Source organism: Pelodiscus sinensis, chromosome 29, assembly GCF_049634645.1.
Source record: "Pelodiscus sinensis isolate JC-2024 chromosome 29, ASM4963464v1, whole genome shotgun sequence".
In the NCBI taxonomy this organism is placed as follows: Eukaryota; Metazoa; Chordata; order Testudines; family Trionychidae; genus Pelodiscus; species Pelodiscus sinensis.
Window position 1 is genome coordinate 1,134,730 of NC_134739.1, and position 23,646 is coordinate 1,158,375.

At 48.1% G+C, this 23,646-nt stretch overlaps 1 protein-coding gene across 3 annotated transcripts in view; it reads left to right on the top strand.

Moving 5' to 3' along the window:
• Window positions 1-23,646, top strand: part of MYO1D (myosin ID) — a 301,918-nt gene that overhangs the window by 236,960 nt on the left and 41,312 nt on the right. Inside the window, exon 22 of one of the 3 annotated variants that reach the window (XM_075911436.1) lies at window positions 5,564-5,800. The exons of the other annotated variants lie outside the window; for them this stretch is intronic. Within the exon in view, the coding sequence (XP_075767551.1) occupies window positions 5,564-5,639 (76 nt within the window). The 3' untranslated portion in view covers window positions 5,640-5,800. Of the gene's footprint in view, window positions 1-5,563; window positions 5,801-23,646 lie in introns of those variants that run through there. 3 annotated transcript variants of the gene reach the window in all.

Genomic DNA, 23,646 nt, shown 5'->3' on the forward strand with positions numbered 1-23,646 from the left:
TAAGAGCAAAAAAACCAAATTACTAGACTTGGCAAAAGTTGGTTTTTTTAATTTAATTTTGATGGATAATATTGGTCTAGTTTTAAACATTTTTAGATTTTTATCAATTTAAATTTTGATGGTTTCAGGAAATTGAGTGGGAGTTGGACAATAATTATTCAGACAGTAGATGTCGAGATTCAAAAAAATTAAACCTTTATAATCACTAAAATACAAACTGCCAGCATCACATTAAACTATTGCAAATATTCTTAAATCAAGCCAACAAGTTCTCAAGCCCCACTTTCTTACTTTGCCCATCTCTAAATTTCTGTTGTTGATAGAGATATTTGTTCCTCAATTTGTGTGCATGTTCGATGAACTAGATATTTATCAGCTCTTGCCAATAAAAATCTAGTCGTTCCAAGTTGCGAGTTTCCATAGAGCGGTGTTAATTTTCTCTCAACTCAGTTCATAACTGTATGACCTATGTGGTTCTTGTCTGCAAGCGAGCCCTGGTTGTTCTTCGAGGGATGATTTCTATTTGTATTCAGCTGAGGGCAATGTCCATGTACCCAGAGCTTTTCAAAATAGCACTGTTTGTCGCTCCATGCATGCACCCTTGCATTGCCTCTATTATGCTTATAAGAAGCACACGATATTCTTAGGGGAAAAGGCAATGCACTTTTTTTATTTAGAATATAAACTAAAAGGCATATGCATTTAGACACATCGTCCTGGTGCTGTTACCAGTATGTTGCTTGCATCAAACTAGTGGCCGATTAGGATGAGTGCAAGGGAGGAGTGTGGCTCTTTTGGTCTGGATCTTGGCAGGATGGAACCCCAAAACCATGGCAAAGCAGTCCCTTTTCATAGTAGTTTTCCTTCATTGGGATCAGTAAGTTTTGTGCCATCATGCTGTAATCATTTGCCATTTGGTAAGTACTTGTTTTCTCATGTTTTTCTTCTCATATCACAGCTATCTTGTCCTAAGGGATAGGTGCTTGCCATCAGTCCACCCTTCATCTGCCACCAAATACTCAGGGCACATTCGATAGACCCTTTGCACCCCCAAGTCTTCGTCCCCTCCTCTGACCATCTGAATGCTGTGCAGGCCTTCAGACTACAGCCACTCCCCAACTTACAAACACAACGACTTATGACCATCCGTACCTACTATCAACCTCCCATTATAATATTTTCGAGCTGAGAATCATGTATGTCAAGTTTTTCCAACAGCCCAGGCAGCGCGTTTAAGGGTATTTCTGACTTAACGATCAGATGTTCGGAACGTAACCCATTCGTATGTCGGGGACTGCCTGTAATCTCTTTTGAAACAAGCACATTCTTCACTCTCACAGACAGAAATTACATAGTTGCTTCACACAAGCAAGGAGCTCAGAGTTGCTTTTGTAAAACCAGATCTAGTACAAAGTATTCTAAGATGAAAGTAACTACCGCCATTGCAAATTCATCCATAAACCAGCCCCACCCCCGTCTGACACTCTTAAATTAAAGGACAAAACAATCTTAAGAGTAGACGGTAACAACAGTGAATCACAAGGACCCTTCTGCTCTGTTTCTGTTTTAACATTAATAACAAACAGCTACTAATGCATCTTCACTGACAGCACGACGCTGTTCCTTTCTGCTAGTCAGGCTGACTGGCAAGGTTTGCTCCATATTACCTTGCATGAGACTACACTTTAACTACATGGCTACACCTCATGGTTTCGCCTGAGGCGATACATGGACCAAGCTCGTTTTTAGTCCCTTCTTGCTGCCATATGGTCCAAGTCGAAGGTTCAACTGTCCATTATTCTTGGTGATGCATTTTTCAAATTTTTATCGAAAAACTTTTTCTATTCTTTATTTGGTCAGGATGTTATTTTCTATACTGGTTAGCTTGTTTCTGCAAACGTTGTAGGATTGGGGCACCTGCCAAAACATTCACAACAGTCCTTGCATTATTAATGAACCCCATCCTTCAGCTCTCTTGGCTCCTGCTCTTTCTCTTCTAAGAAAGTAGCTTTCCTAGTCAGTTACCTCTGCAAGGCGGTTTGGAGAATGGGGGCAAGGAGATATTAAGATAGGAGACCCTCCTTTTGCTACACTGCAGAAGGACAAGGTATCGTGACCCCTGCACCCCAAGGTTCTACTAAAGGTGGTTTCCTGTTTCCACCTCCCTCAATCCATCTGTCAGCTTTCGTTCCCAAACCACACTCCCCCAGTGAGGACCAGTGGGCAAAGGGCTCTGAAGTTTTACATATGGGGGGGAACAGCATTTTGAAAGTTTCGCAGACTCTTTGCAGCCATAGCAGAGAGAATTAAGGGGCAGGCCACCTCCGCCCAGAGAACCTCAAAGTTATTAACTATCAAAATGGTCCCCACCAGCTGGGATATGGGGTCATTATATCCAGTGAAATACAGATAGGTCCTACACATCAAGAACTCCAGTTACAGGTAAGTAACTCCCCTTTTGTGATCTGCAGGACAAAAGCCAAATTCCATGGCAGCAGGATTTGCTCCAGTTCAGAAGACGAGACTTTCAAACTACTGTATTGAAGTAGTTCCGTTAATGTTTGTAAGCAGCACCTACCTGTTACAGCTATAAGGGCGGAAGTTTGTATTATCCTTTTCACAAAACTTAGAGTCCCAGATGGTGCTTCAAAAACGAGTATTGTCAAAGGTAACAAATGATTTTGGGACTCCAAATTGAGACTCCTTAGTGGGTCCTAATTTTTCAGGGAGCAGATGCTCAGAACTTTCTAAAACTCTCCCTGTAAAGTCTCAAATGGGCCCCCCAAAATCACTTGAGAAAATGTAGGCCTGCATATCAATACTTAGCTTTCAGCAGCCCAAGTGGAAATCCCTCAGAAATGGGCTCTCTCCTAAATGCCATTCCAGCTCTTCACCAGATGCTCCTAATACTTCCAGTGGAAGTTTTCTTTTGCTGGCCTACCAGAAAGGGAACTATCTGGGTTGAATGGGACCAGTTCTCTCCCTGTGTGCAGCTGGCGAATGCTTTCATCCCAAGACATTGGAGCATTCCATTCATATGCAGCAGTTACAGATGCGTGGCATTATTTTGCTATGGCATGGGGAGAGATGCAGCATGTGTGACGGCGCGTTGGGGGTCCCCCATCTCCTGCAGCCCGAAATGGCGCAAACAGACTCCACCAGCCAGTAGAATTGAGGGTGGTTTATTGCTCCTCCAGGATACAGCATAGCACAGATGTAATCTGGTTACAGGAACTGGGGCTAAGAGGCCTCAGTGGCCCCTTTGAGATGGGAGGATCCCAGCCCCCTCCCCAGTTCCTTCTTCCCTGCTTTCCAGCCAGGAACTAATTCACTCTCCTCCAGCCCTGCCCCCCAGCCAGGGCAGCATCCACCTTCCTTTGTTTCTCTCCATGGGGGTCAGCTGGCCAAACCAGTTGGGATACCCTCTTTGCATAGTGACTCATCGCTTGTCTGCTCGGTGGTGCTACAGACAGCAGCCAGAGAGTTAGCAGGTTACCCCCCCACTACGTCACACATGTGACTATCAGGGCTGTGTTACTAAAGGTTATTTCTGTCACTTGCCTTTTCCTGTCATGTTTCTACCTGCTTTGTCCGCCATTTCATTCCCTGTTATCCCAATTTGCCCTGGGATCCAAGCGACTGCTACATGTGTCCCCATCTGCACTAACTCTGGTGTTAGAAATACAATTTAATTGATTAAATCACTGCTGCATCCGAGAGATCCTTTGTATTGCCATAAGGGCTGAGACTGAATCTAAAAAAACCTGCTAATTGGCATGCATCCCAGAGCCAATTTATGCAAACGTTATTGCTACTAGCTTGTCTGTCTTGACAGCTAGTAATCAGATATTCTTTCAGATGTACGAATTCCCAGTGTTGATGTTCAGTATGCCCTCCCCAGGCTTCCCATTTTGTCTGGTTTGGACCCATCTGCAGATATATTTGATAAAACCGACTCCACTTTTCATCTGTCTCTTGGTTAGAATGCTTCTGTCTCTTTTCTACCTTTATATTTTTATAAAATCGAAATCCATGTTTGACTTTGACGGCAACTTTCTGGCCGTAGCTAATTTCCCCATGATTGTAAAAGATTTTTTATCATTCACCTTTTCCTTGTCTTTCAACTCCTGCGTCCACACACTAGCTCAGATGGCACATTGAGTTCTGACATCGTGTGCTGTAGTTTGCCTATCCAATTCCCAACAGTCCTCAGGTACTTTTATCACCACAGTTCCCATTAACAGTGGCCTAGAAAGTTAAGTTGTTTAGTGCCACTGGCATTTTGCTAGAAGCTGTCTGTAGCATGCGTGAAGGTATTGTAACAAGTGCACAGTGTGAAATTCATAGTGCCTGGCTTGTATTAAATCTAATTTTTTTAAGTCTTGATTTTGATGCTGACCCAAAAGTTTGGGAGCCGTAGACGGTAACTGGGCTCTTTATATGAAATGCAGTGTTTTCTTATTTACCCCTGAACCAGTCCCAGCAAGATTTTTAAGCAAGTTAATCCTTCCTGTATGTTTATATTTAACATAGTTTATATGATTTTTCCAAGCAGATACTTTAGTATCAGATATTACCCCTAAGAATTTAAACCTTTCAACTAGATCTCTTTGTTCTCCATACAGGTACCAGTCCCCTTCTGTTCTCCCCTTCATCCCTTTATACAGACCCAACCTGCTATGCCCAATTGAACTTCAACTTCCATTAGACTTTATTGATCCCTGACCCTCCTCCAGGTGCAACAGTAAGATTAATTGGCCTAATGTAACATACCCTGCCTCATGTGTGATGGACAACTCATCAAATGCCATTCCAGGGACTCAGATACTCACTGTCCCTGAAGAATTTACATTTCAAAAGCATCCATAAAAATCCCAGCCAGCTTGAGTAGTTAATGCAGTTAACACAATGACATGGAGTTATTTATTTCCACAATTCGCACAGCCAGCTTCCTGCTCAGGGTGCCTTTCTGTGCCACAGAATGGCACGTACTGCATGGAGAGCTCCCTCCGGGGGTGGTGTTCATAGATTGGAAACAGTCTATACCACAGCTGTACAAATCCCAAATCCCATTGGAAATAAAATGCAAACCTGTTGTATGTTTTGCCAACTGTATTCACTAGCTCTCAAGCAAAGGTTAGAAATACTGCTGCTCTTGCTGTTGGTTTATTTCTCAGTCAGAGCAGTGGCTACCTGCTGCTGCAGGAACCTTTCCTCTCCAGCAAACAGATGGTCCTACATTGGCTGTCCTAGATTTACCAGCAAGTCAGCATTATCAGGCTGTCAAAGAACCCATCTGCCCTGCGCAGCTGTCCTGGCATTTGCCTGTCTGTATGCTGGGAACCTCAGCATTTCACCAACCTCCGACATAGAAAACACCCTTTTCTGTGTTGTTTGTGGGTTACAATTGACACCATCTGGCTCTTGACTTTGATCAAATGCACATTAAAGATTTGCGGTGGAAGTTATTGGACAGAAGAACTGACTTTTTAGATCCTGACCTAGTTTGTAGATCTTACCTCAGGCTTTCAAAACGTTTGATTTTTTTTTTTTTTTTTTGCAGCGTTTTAAAAAAAAGATGTAAGCAGCATCTGAGAGGAGGGGGAGCACACAGGGTATGGAATGAGCACAGAACCTGAGAGCAAGGAGCTTGGCTTTTTGTAATTACTGTTCTTCCACCTTCTGTTGTAAGTCTCTGGGCCATCTCTGTGCTACAACTTACCTGCCTTTAAAATGGAAATGATACTAACTGGTGTAAAGTTTGCAAGACTTTTGAAGATTAAAAGTACTTTATAGCTGATGTTAAGTATTAATATAACATGGAGACACCTTCTCCTTTTTGTTTATAGTGAGAGACATTATATAGGGTTCCTTCCCTGTCATCTTACAATTACCAACCAAAAAAACCTTAATTGGACCCTGTTCCTGAAGTGTATGGACCAGCAATCCCATTTGCAAACTCAAGTTTCAACACTTCAGGTCTCTCGATGATAAATTTCCTCAGTTAAGAGGAATTTGTTAAATATGAAACGAGAGGCACCTTTTCAAAAGGCTACAAAAAAATTCTCAAGATTTTTACTTGAAAATGGTGAAGGATTTACCATAAAATCATAGGGGCACCGAGCCTATGATGCCTGAATACTTTTCCACTGGTTCAAGCTTCCTGTTGAAATGTTATGGTATTGGATAAACTCTGGGAGGGTATGTCTACACTACAAAGTTAGTTCGAACTAACGGACGTTAGTTCGAACTAACTTTAATAGGTGCTACACTAGCGCTCCGCTAGTTCGAATTTGAATCGAACTAGCGGAGCGCTTAGTTCGAACTAGGTAAACCTCATTTTACGAGGACTAACGCCTAGTTCGAACTAGCTAGTTCGAACTAAGGGCTGTGTAGCCCTTTAGTTCGATCTAGTGGGAGGCTAGCCCTCCCCAGGTTTCCCTGGTGGCCACTCTGGCCAACACCAGGGAAACTCTATGCCCCCCTCCCAGCCCCGGACCCCTTAAAGGGGCACGGGCTGGCTACGGTGCCCGTGCCAGGTGCAAGCCTGCCAGCACCCAGCTAGCAGACCCTGCACCTGGCACGGCACAGAGCCACCCACCCGATGCCCCCCAGCCCACCCCCTCTTGCCGGGACCAGGCTGGCGGCTCCCGGGAGCTTGCCCTGGACCGCAAGAGGCGGGCACCTTCCTGGGCTAGTGCGGACATCGTGGACCTCGTCCACGATCTCCGCACTAGGCACAGAAAAGTGGCCGTCTAGGGCAGGAGAGCTGCCAGCCTGGCCACCCAGGACCAGGTGTGCATGAAAATGAAGGGGGTCCACTGAGACCCCCGACACTGAGCCCTGAGCTTACAATGGCCGTCCTGGGTCAGACCAAAGGTCCATCTAGCCCAGTAGCCTGTCTGCCGACAGCGGCCAACCCTAGGGACCCTGGAGGGGATGGACCGAAGACAATGACCAAGCCATTTGTCTCGTGCCATCCCTCTCCAGCCTTCCACAAACTTTGGGCAGGGACACCACTCCTACCCTCTGGCTAATAGGACTCCATTGACCCAACCTCCATGACTTGATCTCACTTCCCTTTAAACTCTGTTCTAGTTCTAGCCTTCACAGCCTCCTGCAGCAAGGAGTTCCACAGGTTAACTATTTGCTTTGTGAAGAACAACTTTCTCTTACTAGTTTCAAGCCTGCTACCCATTCCTTTCCTTTGGTGTCCTCTAGTCCTTCTTGATGGGAACTCAGGAAGAACTTTTCTGAATGCACCCTCTCCACCCAACCCCTGCTTTTAGAGACCTCTATCCTGTCCCCCCTCCGTCTCCTCTTTTCTAAGCTGAACAGTCCCAGTCTCTGTAGCCTTTCTTCATCTGGGACCTGTTCCCAACCCCTGATCATGTTAGTTGCCCTCCCCTCTTCCAGCCTTTCTCTTCCCCTCTCCCACCTCCTTTTCCCAGTCTCCCCCAGTTTTGTTCAATAAAGACAGAGTCAATGTTGGAAGAAACGTTATCTTTATTTTGTACATCAATAAGAAGGGGGGCTAGGGAAGGGTAAGTGGAAGGAGGTGAGGGAGGAATGGGGTACGAGCCCCCGATGGGGAGGACTGGGCTGGCTCTGCGGGCTTCTGGGGGTGGAAGCTCTCCTGCAGCCCCCCAATTACTCCCTCTCCCCAGATGGCAGCCTGCGGCAAGTGCAGCCGGGCTGATGGCCGAGTGGTGTGATGTGCCCAGTGTGGGCACTCAGGGCACTCCAAGCCAGAACTTCTTTGCAAGCGGGGCACCCCTTAGAACTGTGTGTCCGGGGTGGGGGTCGGGACCCTTTAAGCGCAGCCCTCGGCTAGCCTGAGACAGCATCTCCATGCTCTAAGTCCTCCTTTTATGCCCTGCCGGCACTGCTTCCGGCCATCCTTAAGCCCTGTTCAGAGTCCACTCAATGTGGACTTACTAGTTCGAACTAGCAAAACGCTAGTTCGAACTAGTTTTTAGTTCTAGATGCGTTAGTTCGAACTAGCTTAGTTCGAATTAACTAATTCGAACTAAGTTAGTTCGAACTAACTTTGTAGTGTAGACATACCCGGAGATACTTCTATTACTTCTTACATAGTATGCATGGGAAAACAGCGAGTGTAATGAAAAAGTGGAAATACTATAAACATAATGCATCTTGGACATTTGTTTTCCTGTAGTTCATACCTGTGCAGCTTTTGCTGCCAGCTCCTTTCACTTTTTCAAAAATAGTTACCAAAAGTTATAATTCCAATGCTTCTGTTTTCAATGCTGCTGAGTGATTTTGGGTGCCTCGCTTTGAGAAGGTCCAATTGAACCCTTGAAAGCTTTGCAGATGGGGTACTGAGAATCGCTAGTCACCCTCTGGCAGATGAAGGCCACAAATGCTTTATTAGGTGTCATTGTTCAAGCCCGCTTCACCCATTCCAGGCCCCGAGCCCCTCAGTTGTCCCTCGGAGCGAAAGTAACTTCGATTTCATACAAGTACGGCCAATCGCAGCCCCACTGAGGAGGGTTCTCCTCGGGGCAGAGTCAGGGAAGGTACGATATGACAGTACCTGTAAAAAATTGTGGGTGGGGGAGGGGACTCAGGGCTGCAATTTGGGGGGGGGGAGTGTAAAGGAGACAGAGCTGGGCATGGGGATGTCAGGGGGTGCAAAAGTCAGGGCAGGAGGTTGGGGGCAGGGTGCTCTGGGCTGGGAGTGCAGCCACTGTGTTGCCTGAGCACTAGAGCTAAACTCAGGCACCTTATTCCAAAGTTCTTTCTTTGATGGTTGGTCTGTGAAGAATCCGGTACATGTGAGTCTCTCTCCAGGTGGCAGCACCTCTCTCTAAAGGCCTCCCAACCTAATTCCTGGAAGCCTGCAGTGTCCCTTCCCTATGGAATTTTGTACAGTCTCTGCCCCGTAATGATACAGAAACTTAATGCAGTAAGACCTCCCAGATATCACTAGTCATGTCGGAAAGCATAAGGCCACAAGATCTTTGGTGGGCACTAAAATACATGCACACAACAGTTCTCACTGAAGACAGGGTCCTATCACTCATTTAGGTGCCTGAATACAGATTTAGGAGCCTGGTTTTAGAGAGGCTTTTTATAATATTGACACTAGTAGTTTTTCTTTCTTAAGCAAGATTAATTTAAAATTCTATGTAAAAGTCTGTACCGAAATTTTCAACCTTTTGTTTAAAAAATGTTGGCTAGAAAAAAGCCTGTTTCTATTTATATCTGAGTGAACCTAATATATTGGCTTCCTTCAACATGCTCCTCTTCAGGTAATTGCTTGTAAAGTAGAAGCGAGGGAGTTTTCAGAGGTGATGGCACAAGCTAAATCACAAGTAGTTTATTTCCTGGCTCGGGCCCACCTGAGCCTGAGAACTAAGCAGTGGGAGCTTGGTGATAGAATTCTGAAAGCCCCCTTAAGAAAGACACATGGTGGTGGCCCACCCAAACAGAGGCATTTGTTTCTCCTCCGTTCCAGTTGACCCATCAGCTGTTTCCTCCTTTATAGTTCTGCTGATCTGTGCAGCGTGTTAAGTTCTTTTGAAAGTGACCAATGATTTTGGCTGTTAGTTGGGGGGAGGGAGCACAATTTGAGATGCTCTGAAGATTCCTGACTTTTCAGCAGCTGGGTTCTCAGCTTTTGATGTGCAGAGCTCTTTAAAATCTCAAGTTGGGCAAACAAAATAACGAGGCATTTGAGAAAATTTAGGGCAAACGTATTGTTATAATGTTCACAGGGCATGCAGCAGAGCGTGTCTTTAGACCACGTACTGCAGTGGAGGAGCTACTGGGATGCGTTGCCTGGAGCAGGGTTTGGAGAGATTGGGGAGAGCTTGCCAACAGCATGTTGCAGACAAGTGCATTTTGTTCTATTCCTTTACATTTTTCCACAAGCATGAATTATACCAGAGCAGGGGGCTGGACTTGACCTTCTGAGATCTCTTCCAGCCCTATAGTTCTATGATAACCATAATCACAAATGTGAAGCTGTTTCACGTACGCTGGTGGGATTTGCACTGCCATGTCCTTTGTGAAATCCTTCCTGTGAGTGCTTGCAGACTGATGAACCCCTGTGCTCCTCAGCGGTTTGTGCTGGGGATGATGTGGTATCCTCTGCTCTCGTGTCTCTTGGCTGGCCCTACCGTAACTTTTTACAACAGTGTAGTAACATTTTTAAGTAAGTGTTTTGGGTATAACACAAAAGCGTCATCCCAGTGCCCACTCACAGTTTGGGTCAGTGTGTGTTGGCTTCATTGTAGTCCCTCAGCTCTCCCTGTGAGTCATTAATCCCAGGAAAATTGACGCTAGGCCTTGATCATTACTACCTGGTGCTGAATAGATGGATGGGCGCACTCATTTCTCCCCTGTTGGTGCGCTCCTCCATGCAGGTCTTCTCAAAACTAGTTTCACTAGCTAATATGCCTCTTTCGTTTGCAAACCCCCTTCATTTTAAACAACGAGGAGTCCAGCGGCAGATTTTTCAGGTCATGAGCTTTTGTGGGGAAAACCCGGGAATGAAACCGTTCCTTTGAGGAAGTGGGGTTTTCCGACGGAAACTGATGCCCTAATAAATCTGCTTAGTCTCTACTATGCTGCTGGACTCCTCGTTGTTTTTGGAGATCCAGACTCTCTGAGAACCTTCATTTTACATGGGGGGGCGTCAGATTTGGGATTTGTGTCTCAAGCACAGCGACTGCCGATGGGTGATGAGCTACTGTCTGGGACACTTACTGCTGTATCACTGAAGGTTAAAGCCAACAGAGAAGGGAAGCAACTCTGTGTTACCCTGGAAATCCCCATTTGACAATTCACAGCCAGAAATCTGACTCAGACTGTCTCCAGCATATGAGCTGGTGGTGGAGGCTTGCCCCTCAGTCCCCTATTTAGCTGGCATGTGTTCGGGAATCTCTCACGGCTTATGTAGCAGAGCTCAGGACAAGCTCTTGTTTGGACAGGCCTCTCCTTCCTCTCTCCAATTAAGAACTGGAAATTCTTGCTGTAGTAAATCCCCGCCGATTGGCAAGGATGCGACTGCTTCTGGACAAGCCAGTGCCAGAGGAGAGGGCCAGGGCGCGCGTTGGATTGTGAGAGGGAGTTTGTTCTGCGCGCTGTCCAGTGTTTAACACACTCGTCCAGCCCCCATTCAACATGCTGAGCAACTCTCTTTCTGGCCCGTCTGCCGACAGCTTAGGAGTTATTGCAGCCTGGTCCTTAGCACATATACAGCCTCTCAGCCATTAGTCCCTGTGAGGCAGGCAAGTGTTATCCCTGTTTTTCAAGTGGGAGTGCTGGGGTATTAAGCGATTGGTCCGTGTTGAAATCACCGCTAAAACTCCGATTGATTCATTGGAGTCAAGATTCCCACAGGCACCTTTCAGAGTCAAGGTTAGCCCAGGAATTCCTGGCGCTCAGTTCAGAGTTCTGATTGCTAGACGATGCCTCTCTATAAAACGTGCACTGGAGATCAGCTTACAGGGTAGGTGCTGTTTCCAGTTTCTTTTCCAGCCATGCCATGATGCAACACAAACTGCACTATCGTTTCAAGAGGGCTTTGTCCAGTGTCACCACACCCCTTTGTAAATCGAGTCTTCACTAAACACTGCTCACTGCTGAAATCAAGCTAATGAAGCAGCTCGTGTTTTAAGCTTCAGTAGCTTAGAAACTTTAATAAGATAACCTACTATTTGGCCTTCCAAACCCAGCTCGGGAAGGGTAGCCCCTCAGAAATCAAGGCACATGTGGCGGCCTCTTCCCTTTGGAGGAACTAAATGATTGCGCCCCAAAGTGCACAGTGGGGAATTCTTTTCCAAGAGGTGTCTAGCGTAACCGCTCCAGTCAGTGGCTAGACACTTAGCTTGCCAGCTAGCCAAAGCTGCGTCTCATTGCAGCTTATTTTTTCAGCTGCTCTCACCTGGCCTATCACTACTCTTCAGGCAGCTGTGCCAACCTACCCTTTTATGGCAGCTTGGGCTGGGTGTCTGTACGTTCTCATGTAGCTGGTGTTCGCACACCACTTGGGAACCAGTCTCCACAGCAAGGCAGTGTCTCAACATGGCCTCCTTTTCCTTTGATAAGTAGTTTGCATGGCGCACCGTGCACTTGGGGGTCGTTGCACCCATCTGACTTACAGCCAGTGTGATGCGCTTCTCCTCCCTCGCTTTTCAACCTTTGCGGCAGTCTGCAACTTGAAGCAACGTGCTGGGTGGAGGGCGCTGCCCTTTCCTTCTCTGGCTGATAGGAACTGAGCCCCGTGATTCAGAAGTTCACGGCGTGACTCCAGCATTGGCAGAAGAGCCTGACCTATGGGACATGAAACCGAATGCAGAAAAATATGTTGCTCAGACCACGCTTTCCCTTTTATTAGTACCTTACTGTGCTGCAATGGGGGAGCCTGTTCTCTCTGATGAGAAAATTGCAAGCTAGGGCCCAGTCAGTGCTCAGCAGCCAGAGTGGAAATTGGATTTTCGAAACAGCCCAGTGAATGGGAGCTACAGGGACCTGGGCCCTCTTGGAAATCTGGCCTTTTATTCAAGTCCTGAAATGAGTGCAGCGTGCACTCGAAAATCTGACCCAGGTGCCTTGCCCAAAAGAGCATGGGGAAGCTGGAGCTAGTACACTGAGGTTCCTGCCTCACACCACTCGCCCTGGCCTCCTTTGCTTCCCAGAAAGGAGGACGCGAATAATTCAAACCTTGGGTCATATCCTAGACAGCGTGTTGTAAGGTACCAGGGAACACTCTAGAATTCAGAGCAATGTGTGTGACCACCCCACCCCCAACATGTGAACAGCTCCATGTGGAATTGTCTTAGGCTAATGTGAAGTGCTGCTTGTACTTCCCCCGCCCTTGCTTTCTGACCGGTCTTCCTTTCAAGAGACGAGCACAGTGAGAGACTTCCCTCGACACACGTGGGTGCCCCTCCAGATACTAACCCTGAGGTTAAGCACCACGAGTGCTGGGCACATTTCTGTACAAGGGGTAGCACCAGGCAGAAGAACAACAGCCGGTGACCCACCGCTAATGCGCACTCCCTGCTTTCCAGCCTTGCAATCTGCCTGTGGCCGGACGTACAGGGTCAGTGTAACAACCTGGAAAACGCAAGGCCCGGGTGCCGTTTTGGGGGAGGAGGGGCCTGATCAGGAATGCCTGTTCTGAGAGCTGGTGAGCCCTCCCCCAGACCGAGGGGCAAGAGCAAGGCTCCACACAAGGAGCTCCATACTGCGTGGCTTCTGTAGGGACAAGTGGGGAGAACCTCGGTAGCTGACTTCAGTGTCCAGCTGTGTGTACAGCCATGCTTTGTAGAGCTTGGGAACGGCGATCGCGTCCAGAAATGGGACGTCCCTTCCTTGCTCTTGTCCCCCTTCTGCAGCCGGGGGAAGCCATTCTTCCTGCCTTGCCTCTGCCATTACCTGCCCTCCTGCTGCTCACGGGTCTCCCTGTTGCTGGCTGTGATTCAGCTTCTGGACAGAGAGCAGCTGGGAGACGATGACAACGAGGAGGAGGCAACCAGTGGCACCCTCACCTCCCTCTGGTGCTCCCCAGCCATCCCACGCTCTCTGGGATCCAGCCTCTGCTCTCACGGCTGTGGCCTGAGGGGAGCTGGTCTTTCAGGAATGGGAGGGGAGAGGCGAGACCGCGAGCGAGGGCCCCACCGGGCAGGAGGCGTATGGGTGCATGAGGAAATGTCCTTGTGACTGTTGATTTCCCCTGAATCGAAGGGGGCCCTGAGGCAAACACGTGGAGGGGAGGACTGCAAATGGGAGAGGCCTTTGCTCCAGACTTGTTACTTCAAATCCGCTAGCTGCTCTTCAGGGGCTGGGTGTCTCTCACTAGCCTGCTCTGGGGCGGGCTGACTCTCCCTCTTTCCCCCACATCAGCTCTCCGTGCACTTGCTCTATGTCTGCATTAGCCATATGAAGAAGTTGACAATCCCAGAGTTGCTGGTCTGGCAGGTGTTTCAGTCGGCTGTTGTGTGGGTTTCTGAGTCCTACTGCCACTGCTGGGCTAATGCTGATGCTGGCTGAGAGAACTAAAATGTCTGGCTGGATAAGGTCGTGGGGACAGGGGCTGTCACTTTACTGCCTATCTTACTTTGTATGCCCCGTGGTGTTTTCCAGCCAGACCGTTCCTTTCCGATACAAGCTCCAGTGGCTGCCAACAAACAAAAACAGCCCAGAAGAGCTGCTGTGATCATATGTACTGGTGACCTACGTAAACCCCTCTTTCCTCGGTCTCTTTTATCGTGAGCTCCGGTACTGGCCGGCGGCCTGTGGGATTGTTAGCAGAGTAATAAACCTTCAGCCTGGCCCTCGTTTAACGGCCCTTGATGAACGTCGGGCCTGTTTTCTTTTTTATTACAGCGCTGAGACTTTGTGGCCATGGTACCTTGTTCTGTTCCCTTTGTCTCACTGCTCAGATGCCCGTGTGCTCTCACTGCAGACGGGGCTGATGCTTCAGGAGAAACAGTTCATCTCAGAGCTGACGGATACAAGGGGCTCCAACGTGTTCCCAGTTAGCAGAGAATGTCTCTACCCCAGTGGCTGAGAGCCAGGCTGTGGAATTTTACGGAGCATGCTACAGGGGAACTGGTTGTGCTGTGGGGGCTTCTGTTTGTAAGAAAACAGGACTGTATAAAAGGTGCCAGTTGGGGGGAGGGTTGTCAAAAATCTAGCTGCCCACCCCCCGGCAGTCAATGCCTGTGAAATGCAGATTGCATGTATGTTTCTTCTCTCTATCTCCACCCCCCTGAAAAACACCGATTTCTCACTGGGCAAATCCACTCAGAAGAGAGGAGAATTCTCCCATCTTTTGATGGCCCACATTCATGAGCAAAGGGGACAGGCGCAGCGAAGGAGCTAATTCTGTACATGCTTCCACGGCCTGGGCCTGCGAGCGCTGATCAGAGTGGATACACAGTCATCAACAATACTGGAATGTTGCCTTTTTGCATAAATTGGTGTTGCCTTTAAAATAAATAAGTAAAAGATCTCAGCAGACGACTATAAACATCTACACACCAATCCTCAAGGTAGTTCAGTTACAAAAATGGCAATTTCTCATCAAGTATACATAAAATATTCCTGTTTCTTCAATGACTGTAGAATTGTACTTTCCATGAGCTGAGTTCAATAAAGAATAAATTGCATTTGACTAGGCCAGTCACAATTCCCAAAACAGTGATCAAAACACAGAGTCGAAGCAGGTGTTTTAAAAATGCAATGTCAAAAAATTGCCGCTGTTTGGCTTCCCATCTCTTGGCAACCAACAGTGACTAAGGCCTGGACGTGCATGTAATAAAAATAACACCAATGTGACCCCGATACTTTTGGGTTTCTTACCAAGCCAGAGTTTTCGTTTCTTCACCACCTCCTCAGACATCTTTGAGAAGAGGGCAACTCTTCCTCTCCCTCCCGCACGTAGCCCTGCATTACTGCACCCTAGATGACAAGTTGTTTCTTTCATTGACCAGCTGTAGGCTTCTGTAACCATAGAGAAAAATGGGTAAATTGTATATCCATAACTCAACTGAGTAGCTTTAATATACCGGTAAAAGAACAGTGGGTCACATCTAGGGAAGCCTATTCACTTTCTGACTCGGGTGCAGGCTTAAAATGGAACCTGCTGTAGGTAATTTTCTGTTTCCCAACCATGAAGCCCTGAGGAAAAGTTGGCAGGGAAAGCACAAATGCAAAATCAATGAAATGCCGTTGTTGCATGCTACTGATTCAGTGGGGAGACGAAAAGCTGCCCATTCTGCCGCTGCCTGTGGCTGTTGCATGCTGTAGGAAACCAGTGGGGTGGGATGGAGATTGCACGTGATTGGTTGTGCCTTTAATGCAGATGAGTAGTGTCAAGAGTGCCATTGCCAGGGTAGTAGAGGCAGGTGCATACGCGAGTTCCCATGGCCAGTGGTACATACTGTTCCGTATTTCCCTGGAGTGCTATTGATGTGGCTTCTGCGCAGCGGGACAGGATGTGAAATGGAGGTTTTATCCCACCACAGTGTTTCAAAGCAACAAATTATCCTTCCTTCCAAGAGAAGGGAAGCTTCTAAGAACTGTGTGTGCTGCACGTCTTGTTAGATTGGTGCAGGGTATTGGCATTTGGACTGCGTAGAGCTATGTCCTTGGGAGGGAATTTGCACAGGACTAGATTAAGCATTATCCTTTACAAATCTACAGCACAGACTGGAATCGATACTGTGGAAAAGGAGCCACTTCAGGTTTATTTACCACATAAATCTCTCCCTCGTGCTGACGGGCACTCCTGGTGCTGGTACCCATTAGCATGAGCGATCTTGGCTATAACACATGACCTCACAGCTGTGCATTTTCTGGTGACTGTGTGTGGCTTATTTGGCACCGATCAGCAGAAATGTCTCTTGTCCCCATTGTCTTCAGTATCATCAGTCTTCTAAAGCACCCGGTGTAAATTAACATTTTCCAGTCCACAGGTGCCTTGCATAAAGTGTTTTTACATGTCAGTGGCAAAAATGCATAGTTTAGCACAGGTATGAGCCAGAGGCCAGTAGATGTTTGATTTCTTAGGTGGAAAGTCCAGTTAACAGATTAGTTAATACAAAATAATTAACTTCCCAATTAAGTGCACAAAAGATTTTTCCCGTTTGCTCTCCTCTATGTCTGTGCACCGAAGACAAGCTTGTGTTGGGGGAGGGGAAGTGTTCCTAATTTCCAGTCGATTGCACATGTGCGATGGATCTCTCTCAAAGCAAGTCAGGGAAGTTTTGAAATGGTTCTGATTCCTCACTCGGGATCTTGGGCCATCAAGATAAACTTGCTCAGAAATGAAATCATTAGCAGTGTGTGTACCATGTAGATCATTTTCAGTGATGTAGTGTTCAGAGGAGGTGTTAGATTGACAGCCCTCGTGAGTAAAATAATATGGCTGGTACCGAATAGCCAAAGACAGTGAAAGTCTCTCTCTCTCTCTCTCTCTCTCACACGCACACACACAAAAATATTCCTCGTCAGCGTGCTCAGTCCTGACCTAAAGGGACTTCTCCCTGCAAGAGGAGTTGAGTTCGGTCCCTACGATAATCTCAGGGTACGTCTAGATTACATGCCTCTTTCGACAGAGGGATGTAAATTAGGCACTTCGAAATTGCAAATGAAGCCATCTTCAAGTTGGACCAGGTTTGAACCCTCTAGCTGCAGGCAATTAGCTTAGATCAGTCCCCTGAACCATTTTGTTTTTTGGGTAGAAAGTTCAGCTGTGGGATATGCTTTTTCAAGTGTTTTTCCAGAATTTCTTTGCATAGGCCAGTTAGGAAGAGCTGACAACTCTTCGCACACACAGGGAGAGGTGAGGAAAAGACTAATGTCAGTTAGGAGCAATAGACAAACTCAGCCACCCTGGATTGCTGCAGACTTTCCAGTTACATGGGAATTTTCAGCTCTGGCCATAGGAACCAAGTCTCACTGACACTGAGCCTCAGCAATGTCACTTCCTCTCGCTAGCAAGTGGAAAAGGAAAAAGTCACCGTCTGCGCAAGATTTAGTCACTGAGCTACTGCACTGAGAGCTGCAGAATGTTCGATTGGGCCTTGCTGGGCCTGTGGCGATTTCAGGGTGCGAGTGTGCATGATAGTCACCAGGTCGTTGTGAAACACCAACCCTGCCTGGAACCTGGGCTCACGTCCCAGTAACGTTCATTCAGACCTACATCCTTTGGCGCACCGTGCTACTTGCTGCATGTGCAGGCATCCAAAGGAGAGTGGGAATCTGGGCTCACAGGCTCTGGCACAAAGAGGACAATTGCACAGGCGTTCCCAGCCACCACCTGGGCAGTGGGGGCCCTGCAGCCCTGGGTCCCTTTAAACTGCCTGGTGATGTTAGATCACGTTAGCTGACTTGAGAGAACACCCTGGAACAGTCAAGGCCAGGCTCCCCCTTCAGCATTAACTCTGCCCACTCAGCAGGTGCTGAAGTGCAGCTTGTCTAGACGAGACGAGAGCTTTTGAAGGTGCTGGCTTGTGCGAGTGAGGGAATCTCCTTTATTGGACTCACTTGTCCCCAGTCTGCGAAGGCATGGGCTGCTTGGTGGGGACCCCTGGCCACCACCTAGCCAAGGACTTGTGAGAGGACACGAAATGTACAGCAATTCGGAGCACAACTCAGCCACGTAGCAGCCCGGCAGCGTGTGCAGAGCTACAGGGTCGCAGCCACCAGTGCAACTGCTCATTGGCTGTGCCCTTCGCTGCCACCACTTCCCAGCCTGTGAAATGGGACTAATACTTGTCAGGATTCTCAGGTGACAGGTGCAGTAGGAACACCTACATACCCCTCCCGTTGGTGGAGGGAGGGAGTGTCTTCTACACTGAAGCGCTACACTGGGCAGTGGCAACAGCATGTCAAGTATTGACAAGCCACGAGCTTCCCTGCACGGTGGCTGAACCAGGAATTGAACCCACATCTTTCGAGACCCAAGTTAGGGTGCTAGCCACTAGTCAGCTGTTGGAAGCCAGAGTGGACATTTGATTCATAGCTATAGTCCAGAAGCAAGTAGCAAGACTGCCTTTAGTATTAGGGGTGTTAATTAGGCCCACAAGAGCCAGGAAATTTATATTCTAATGCACACACCTAAGTCCCTCAAAGTGCAGCTGATGCAGCATATGGGACGGTTTCAGCTCACTGACCATAACATCTAATTCCCTGGGACACTGCAGACTTAAATACACCTCTGCAGCAAACAGCACTGTTTGAGTTTGTGCTAATGGAGCTCCACGTGTCAATTTAGACTCTCATGCATGGCGTAGCTAATAGCTACACATTCACTTTGTAGCGTGTTAGTAATCAGAGCTAAGTGCAGGGCGTGAAACTAGGGCAGGAGAGTGCCCAAACGCTGGCCTAGATTTTTTTGGATGGCTTCCTAATGGGAGATCTATATAAAAACTACCTCTGAACCAGGTTTCTAATTGCTGTTTCTGTTCAGGGGAGGTCTTCCCCTGACATATTGGCTCCTTCTTGGATCCCCCATCCTGACCATGTAATTAAAACAATAGCAGTAAATTAAGAGGTCTAGTCTCATTTAGGAAAGTAACCAAATTTTAGCTTGAAGAGAATGTTTACTGCGAAGTTCAAATAAATTCTTGAGAACAAATGTCTATTAGGAAATCTGTCTAAACTGTAATGTTCAGAGCTGAAGGTGGTTTGTTTCCTTGCGTCTCAGAGAGGGAGCCGTGTCAGTCTGTAACTTTCAAAACAGTAAGCAGTCCTGGCACCTCAGAGACAAACAGATATTAATCATTCGTGTCTGTGGGTAAAACCCACTTCATCAGATGAAAGCTCTTGGTATCTAGTCTCGAAGGGCGCATCTACACTAGGAAATTATTCTGAAATAACTTATTTTGTAAGAACATAAGAAGGACCAGACTGGGTCAGACCAAATCTCCATCTAGCCCAGGATCCTGGCTGCCAGCAGTGCCACGTGCCCCAGAGGGAGGGAACAGAACAGGAAATCAAGTGATCCCTCCCTTGTCGCCCATTTCCAGCCTCTAACAAACAGAGGCTAGGGACACCATCCCTGTCCAGCCTGGCTAATAGCCACTGATGGACCTAACCTCCGTGAATCTAGCTCGTTCTTTTTTGAGCCCTGTTAAAGTCCTGGTCTTCACAACACCATTCAAAATACTATTTGCAACATCACAACATTTCGGAATAGTAACTCCCAAAATAACTGTTTTGAAAGAAGAGCTGTTCCCCATGGAAAGCAAGAGCTGTTATTGCAAAATAACCGACCCCTTATTGCAAAATAACAGGCGTGGTAGTGTGGATGCTCCACGTGTTAGTTCAAAATAACTCCCTAATGTCGTCCAGGGCTAAGGTGCCCCCGGACTGCTCTTTGCTTCCTTTAGGCCACGTCTATGCTACAGAGAAGATGGAAGCTGCTGCAGTCAATCTTCCATAGTTCAAATTAGCGGTGAAGACACGCAGACAAACTGAGAGGGTGCTCCCCAGCACTATTGCAACACCGATAGTCCTGCTGCTACGAAGAGTAAGGGACGTGGAAGGGAGAGTGTGCTCCCTTAGACTTCCCCCAGTGTGCACGGTGCCAAAATTCAATGGAGGGTACTTCGACCCACGTTATGCAATTAACCCAGCTGGACTTGCCTATCTCAATTTGAACTTATCCCCTAGCGGATACCCAGCCTTCGTTTTCTCAATATTTAAGTCAGTAAGCTTAACATATCTGTGGGTGCTGTAGCAGCTCCTGTGTTAAGGTTGTATTAAGATTTCCATTTGAAGCAGGGTTTCATACTTGAAATGTGAAAATCTACATGCCCATCTCAAAGATGAGCTATGTCAGAGGACACACTAATTTTCTAGGTAATTTTAAATTTTCTCCAAGAGTCTGGTATTTGCAGGTTCCTATGATATCTCAGTATCAACAGTGACAAACTCCAGATTTCTCCCTGTGGTTCAGCCTTTTTCAACTGTCAGCACAGTGTAATTGAGCAGGTTAAAACATCACACATATATAAGTCATTGGGCTTCTTAACCAATACTTTTAGCCGCAGAGGCTGACAGAGCACAGATTCTATGTTGTCCGTTTCATTTACATGGGAGGGGGGAATATCGGCCCACAGGCCGGATCCGTTCTGCCAGGGGTAGCCCCTAGCAGGCTCACACACCACCGTGTTTACCTGTTCCTCCGCAGGTACAGGCGATCACAGCTCCCGCTGGCTGTGGATCGCTATTCCTGGCCCATGGGAGCTGCGATCGCTTGTACCTGCAGAGTGCAGGAAATCTAGTGGCACCGGCCTACCAGAGGCTATCCCTGGTGAACCGCTGCCGTTTTATTGCCCACGCCTGCTTCACACGATGCCTGCTCCTCCCCCAGACAGTCCCTGGTACAAACCTCAGCCACACTTGGGCCTTGCTTCCAGTCAGCAGCTTCTTGCCAATCTCACTGTAGCTCCCTGCCCATGTGCAACGCATTGTTTCTCCTCCCCCTTTCACCCAGCCTTCTGTTGACCGGGAGTTCGCCGTACGCACACACCCTGTTTATCAACGTCACACAATGCACAACTGCTTCTAGGACCTCAGACTGCTTTTGGTAGAAATACAGTTTAGAAGCAGACTCTCTGCTGAGAAAGTATTTAAACCTTGCTGAGGGTTTTGCTTTTCACTGCTTTTGGGGAATTGGGTATATGCTTTGTAGATGATAGTGGGAATGAAGTTTGTGGAGCAGAGGGGTCACATATTGTGGTGATAACAGCCATGCCAAGTGTTTAGGTATGTAAATGTGTACATGGAGCGTCACTGCTTCATTTTCCTATGTCTAGTAAACTCATCTACATGGCTCCGTCGACGGAGCCATGTGGTCTAGACACACCCTAACACTGTAGGTAGAATGGCCACAGGGGGCAGCAAACACAGGACAGTTATACCCCAGAGTGACTACAGGGTGGCAGCAAGTGCCCCAGCCACAGGGAGCTGCTGCCCCAACCACCCCAGGGGAACAGCCGCTGACTGGTCCATGCAGCCTCCACTGCCCTGGAGCAGGAGCCAGCGAGCAGGCCACACAGCCTCAGCAGGTCATGCGACCCACACTGGGCCATGGGCTACTCAGCCCCTGCCGGCCTGTGGGCTGCATGGCCCCTGCTGCCCCAGGTTGGCCCAGGGAACAGCTGCTGGCCACCCCACTCCCTGACTACTGCATCCTCCACCCTGAGCCCCCCAGCCCCCTGTTGTGATTCCTGCACCTGGACTCCCTGCCCAGAGCCCCCCTCACACACACCTCTCACCCCCCTGCCCTGTGTAATGCTGGACAGAACTGAGGAGGAAGGGTGGAATTGCCTCCAATTCTAGCAGTGCAGAGTGAAAAAGCACCAATGAGAAACAAAAATGTCAACGCATTAGTATTAATGTACGAGCCAAATGCTATGTGAGCCCAGCAGTCTAGGGATTCTTTACCACCTCCACTAGAGATGGTGAAATATGAAAGTTGGTGTAATGCCACTAGAAGACTTACCCAGCATTGCTTGGGTCCTTCTGGGCAGGAGGCTGGGACTGCGGGGGGTGCAGGAGTCAAGGTTGAGGGTAAGGAGGGGATCAGGGTAGCGGGGCTGGATGCAGGAGTCAGAGCAGCTCAGGGCAGGGAATGGGAGGGTGCAGGAGTCAGGGCAGTGGGGTGAGAGAATCCCTTGTCACTCACCTGCACCAGGGGTGTATCCCTTCGAGGCTAGGGTGCACACCTGAAAACAGACTCCACACAGGGCCGATGGAAACCCATCTTCGCATAAACAACAGACATGCAGAAGCAGGATCACACTGTCTCTGTGTGGAAGCCACGCACCTCCGGCAATGGTGAATCAACCACTATGTCCATATCACAGCATCACACCTCCCTGGTTGTCGGAATACCACAACGGGTACCCTGGGCAGGAATTTCCATTAGGGCCATGAGTGGGAGTTGAATCCATGTGTGCTGCACCAAAGAGCAAATGCCCCAATTTTGCTCTTGGGCAGGACCTGGTTCTCACTCTGAGCAGTGCCTTCCTCATTAAAGGGAATGCTTTCCTCCCCTCCTACCCCGCATGATCACGAGATCAGATACGATGGATCCAAAGTGATCGTAAAAGCCCCAATGGTCATGACAAACATGGTTTCCTTACTTGCTCCACATGGCGCTATGTCCATCACGCATGTTGCTGCTTCGGCCTCGGCTGCTATGACAGGACTCCGGAGGATTCACCCTTCTGGATCCCTAAAAATCCCCAAAGATCCATCTCAAAGTGTGGTTAATGCCTGGCTCTCGGGGTCGGAGGGGACCTGTTCCACAGACGTGCAGAGCATCTTGTTGAACAGTCTGAGGGCAACTACCCGGCTTGAGACCTGTCTGATCCACCTCACACAAGCCCTTACACCGCATCCCAAGCTTTTACCTAAAGTTGCTTCGTCCTTTTACCTCAACCAACCAATCCACTTCCCAACGTTTTCCCAAACCACATGTGACTAGACAACAGTCCAGATTATACTCCGTGGGTGTCTGCAGGGCTGTCGCCTTCTCCACTGAGAGAGCAAAATCTTTTCACTAGTCTCCATGCTGTTTGCTTCAGTTGCCAAGCAATCAAAAGGCAACATCGTATCCAAACGCCTCCCCAAATGGATATTGGACTGCATAGAACTTGGTTATCTCCATCATGACCTGTTACCCCCAAGGGAATCCTCAAACATTCTACCAGAGCGCTGGCAGCCTCCCTGGCTTTTCTTAACAATGTTCCCATCATGGAAATCTGTAAGGCCACAGCGTGGGCCTCACCCCACACATTTACCCAGCATTGTGCTTTTCACCAGCGTGCATCTTCTGGAATCCTGTTCGGTTCCACTGTACCCTCCCCCACTACGACTTCAGTTCTTCCACCGTAGGGCACTGCTCTGAAGTCACCCGCATGGAGCTCCGATAGGCATGCCGCTTGAAGAAGAAAAGAAAGTGGCTCACTTTGTAGCCTAAGAAAGGTTCTTCAAGATGCGTGTCCCCGTAGGGCTCCGCTGCTCTCCCTCCTCCCCTCTGGACTCCAGAGAGTGTAGAACTGGGCTCTGCAATGGAGGGGAACAGGAGGGATTGGTCACACAGCGCTAGTTAACCCTGGAAGCAGCGCAAGACAGGGCCCATGCATGTGC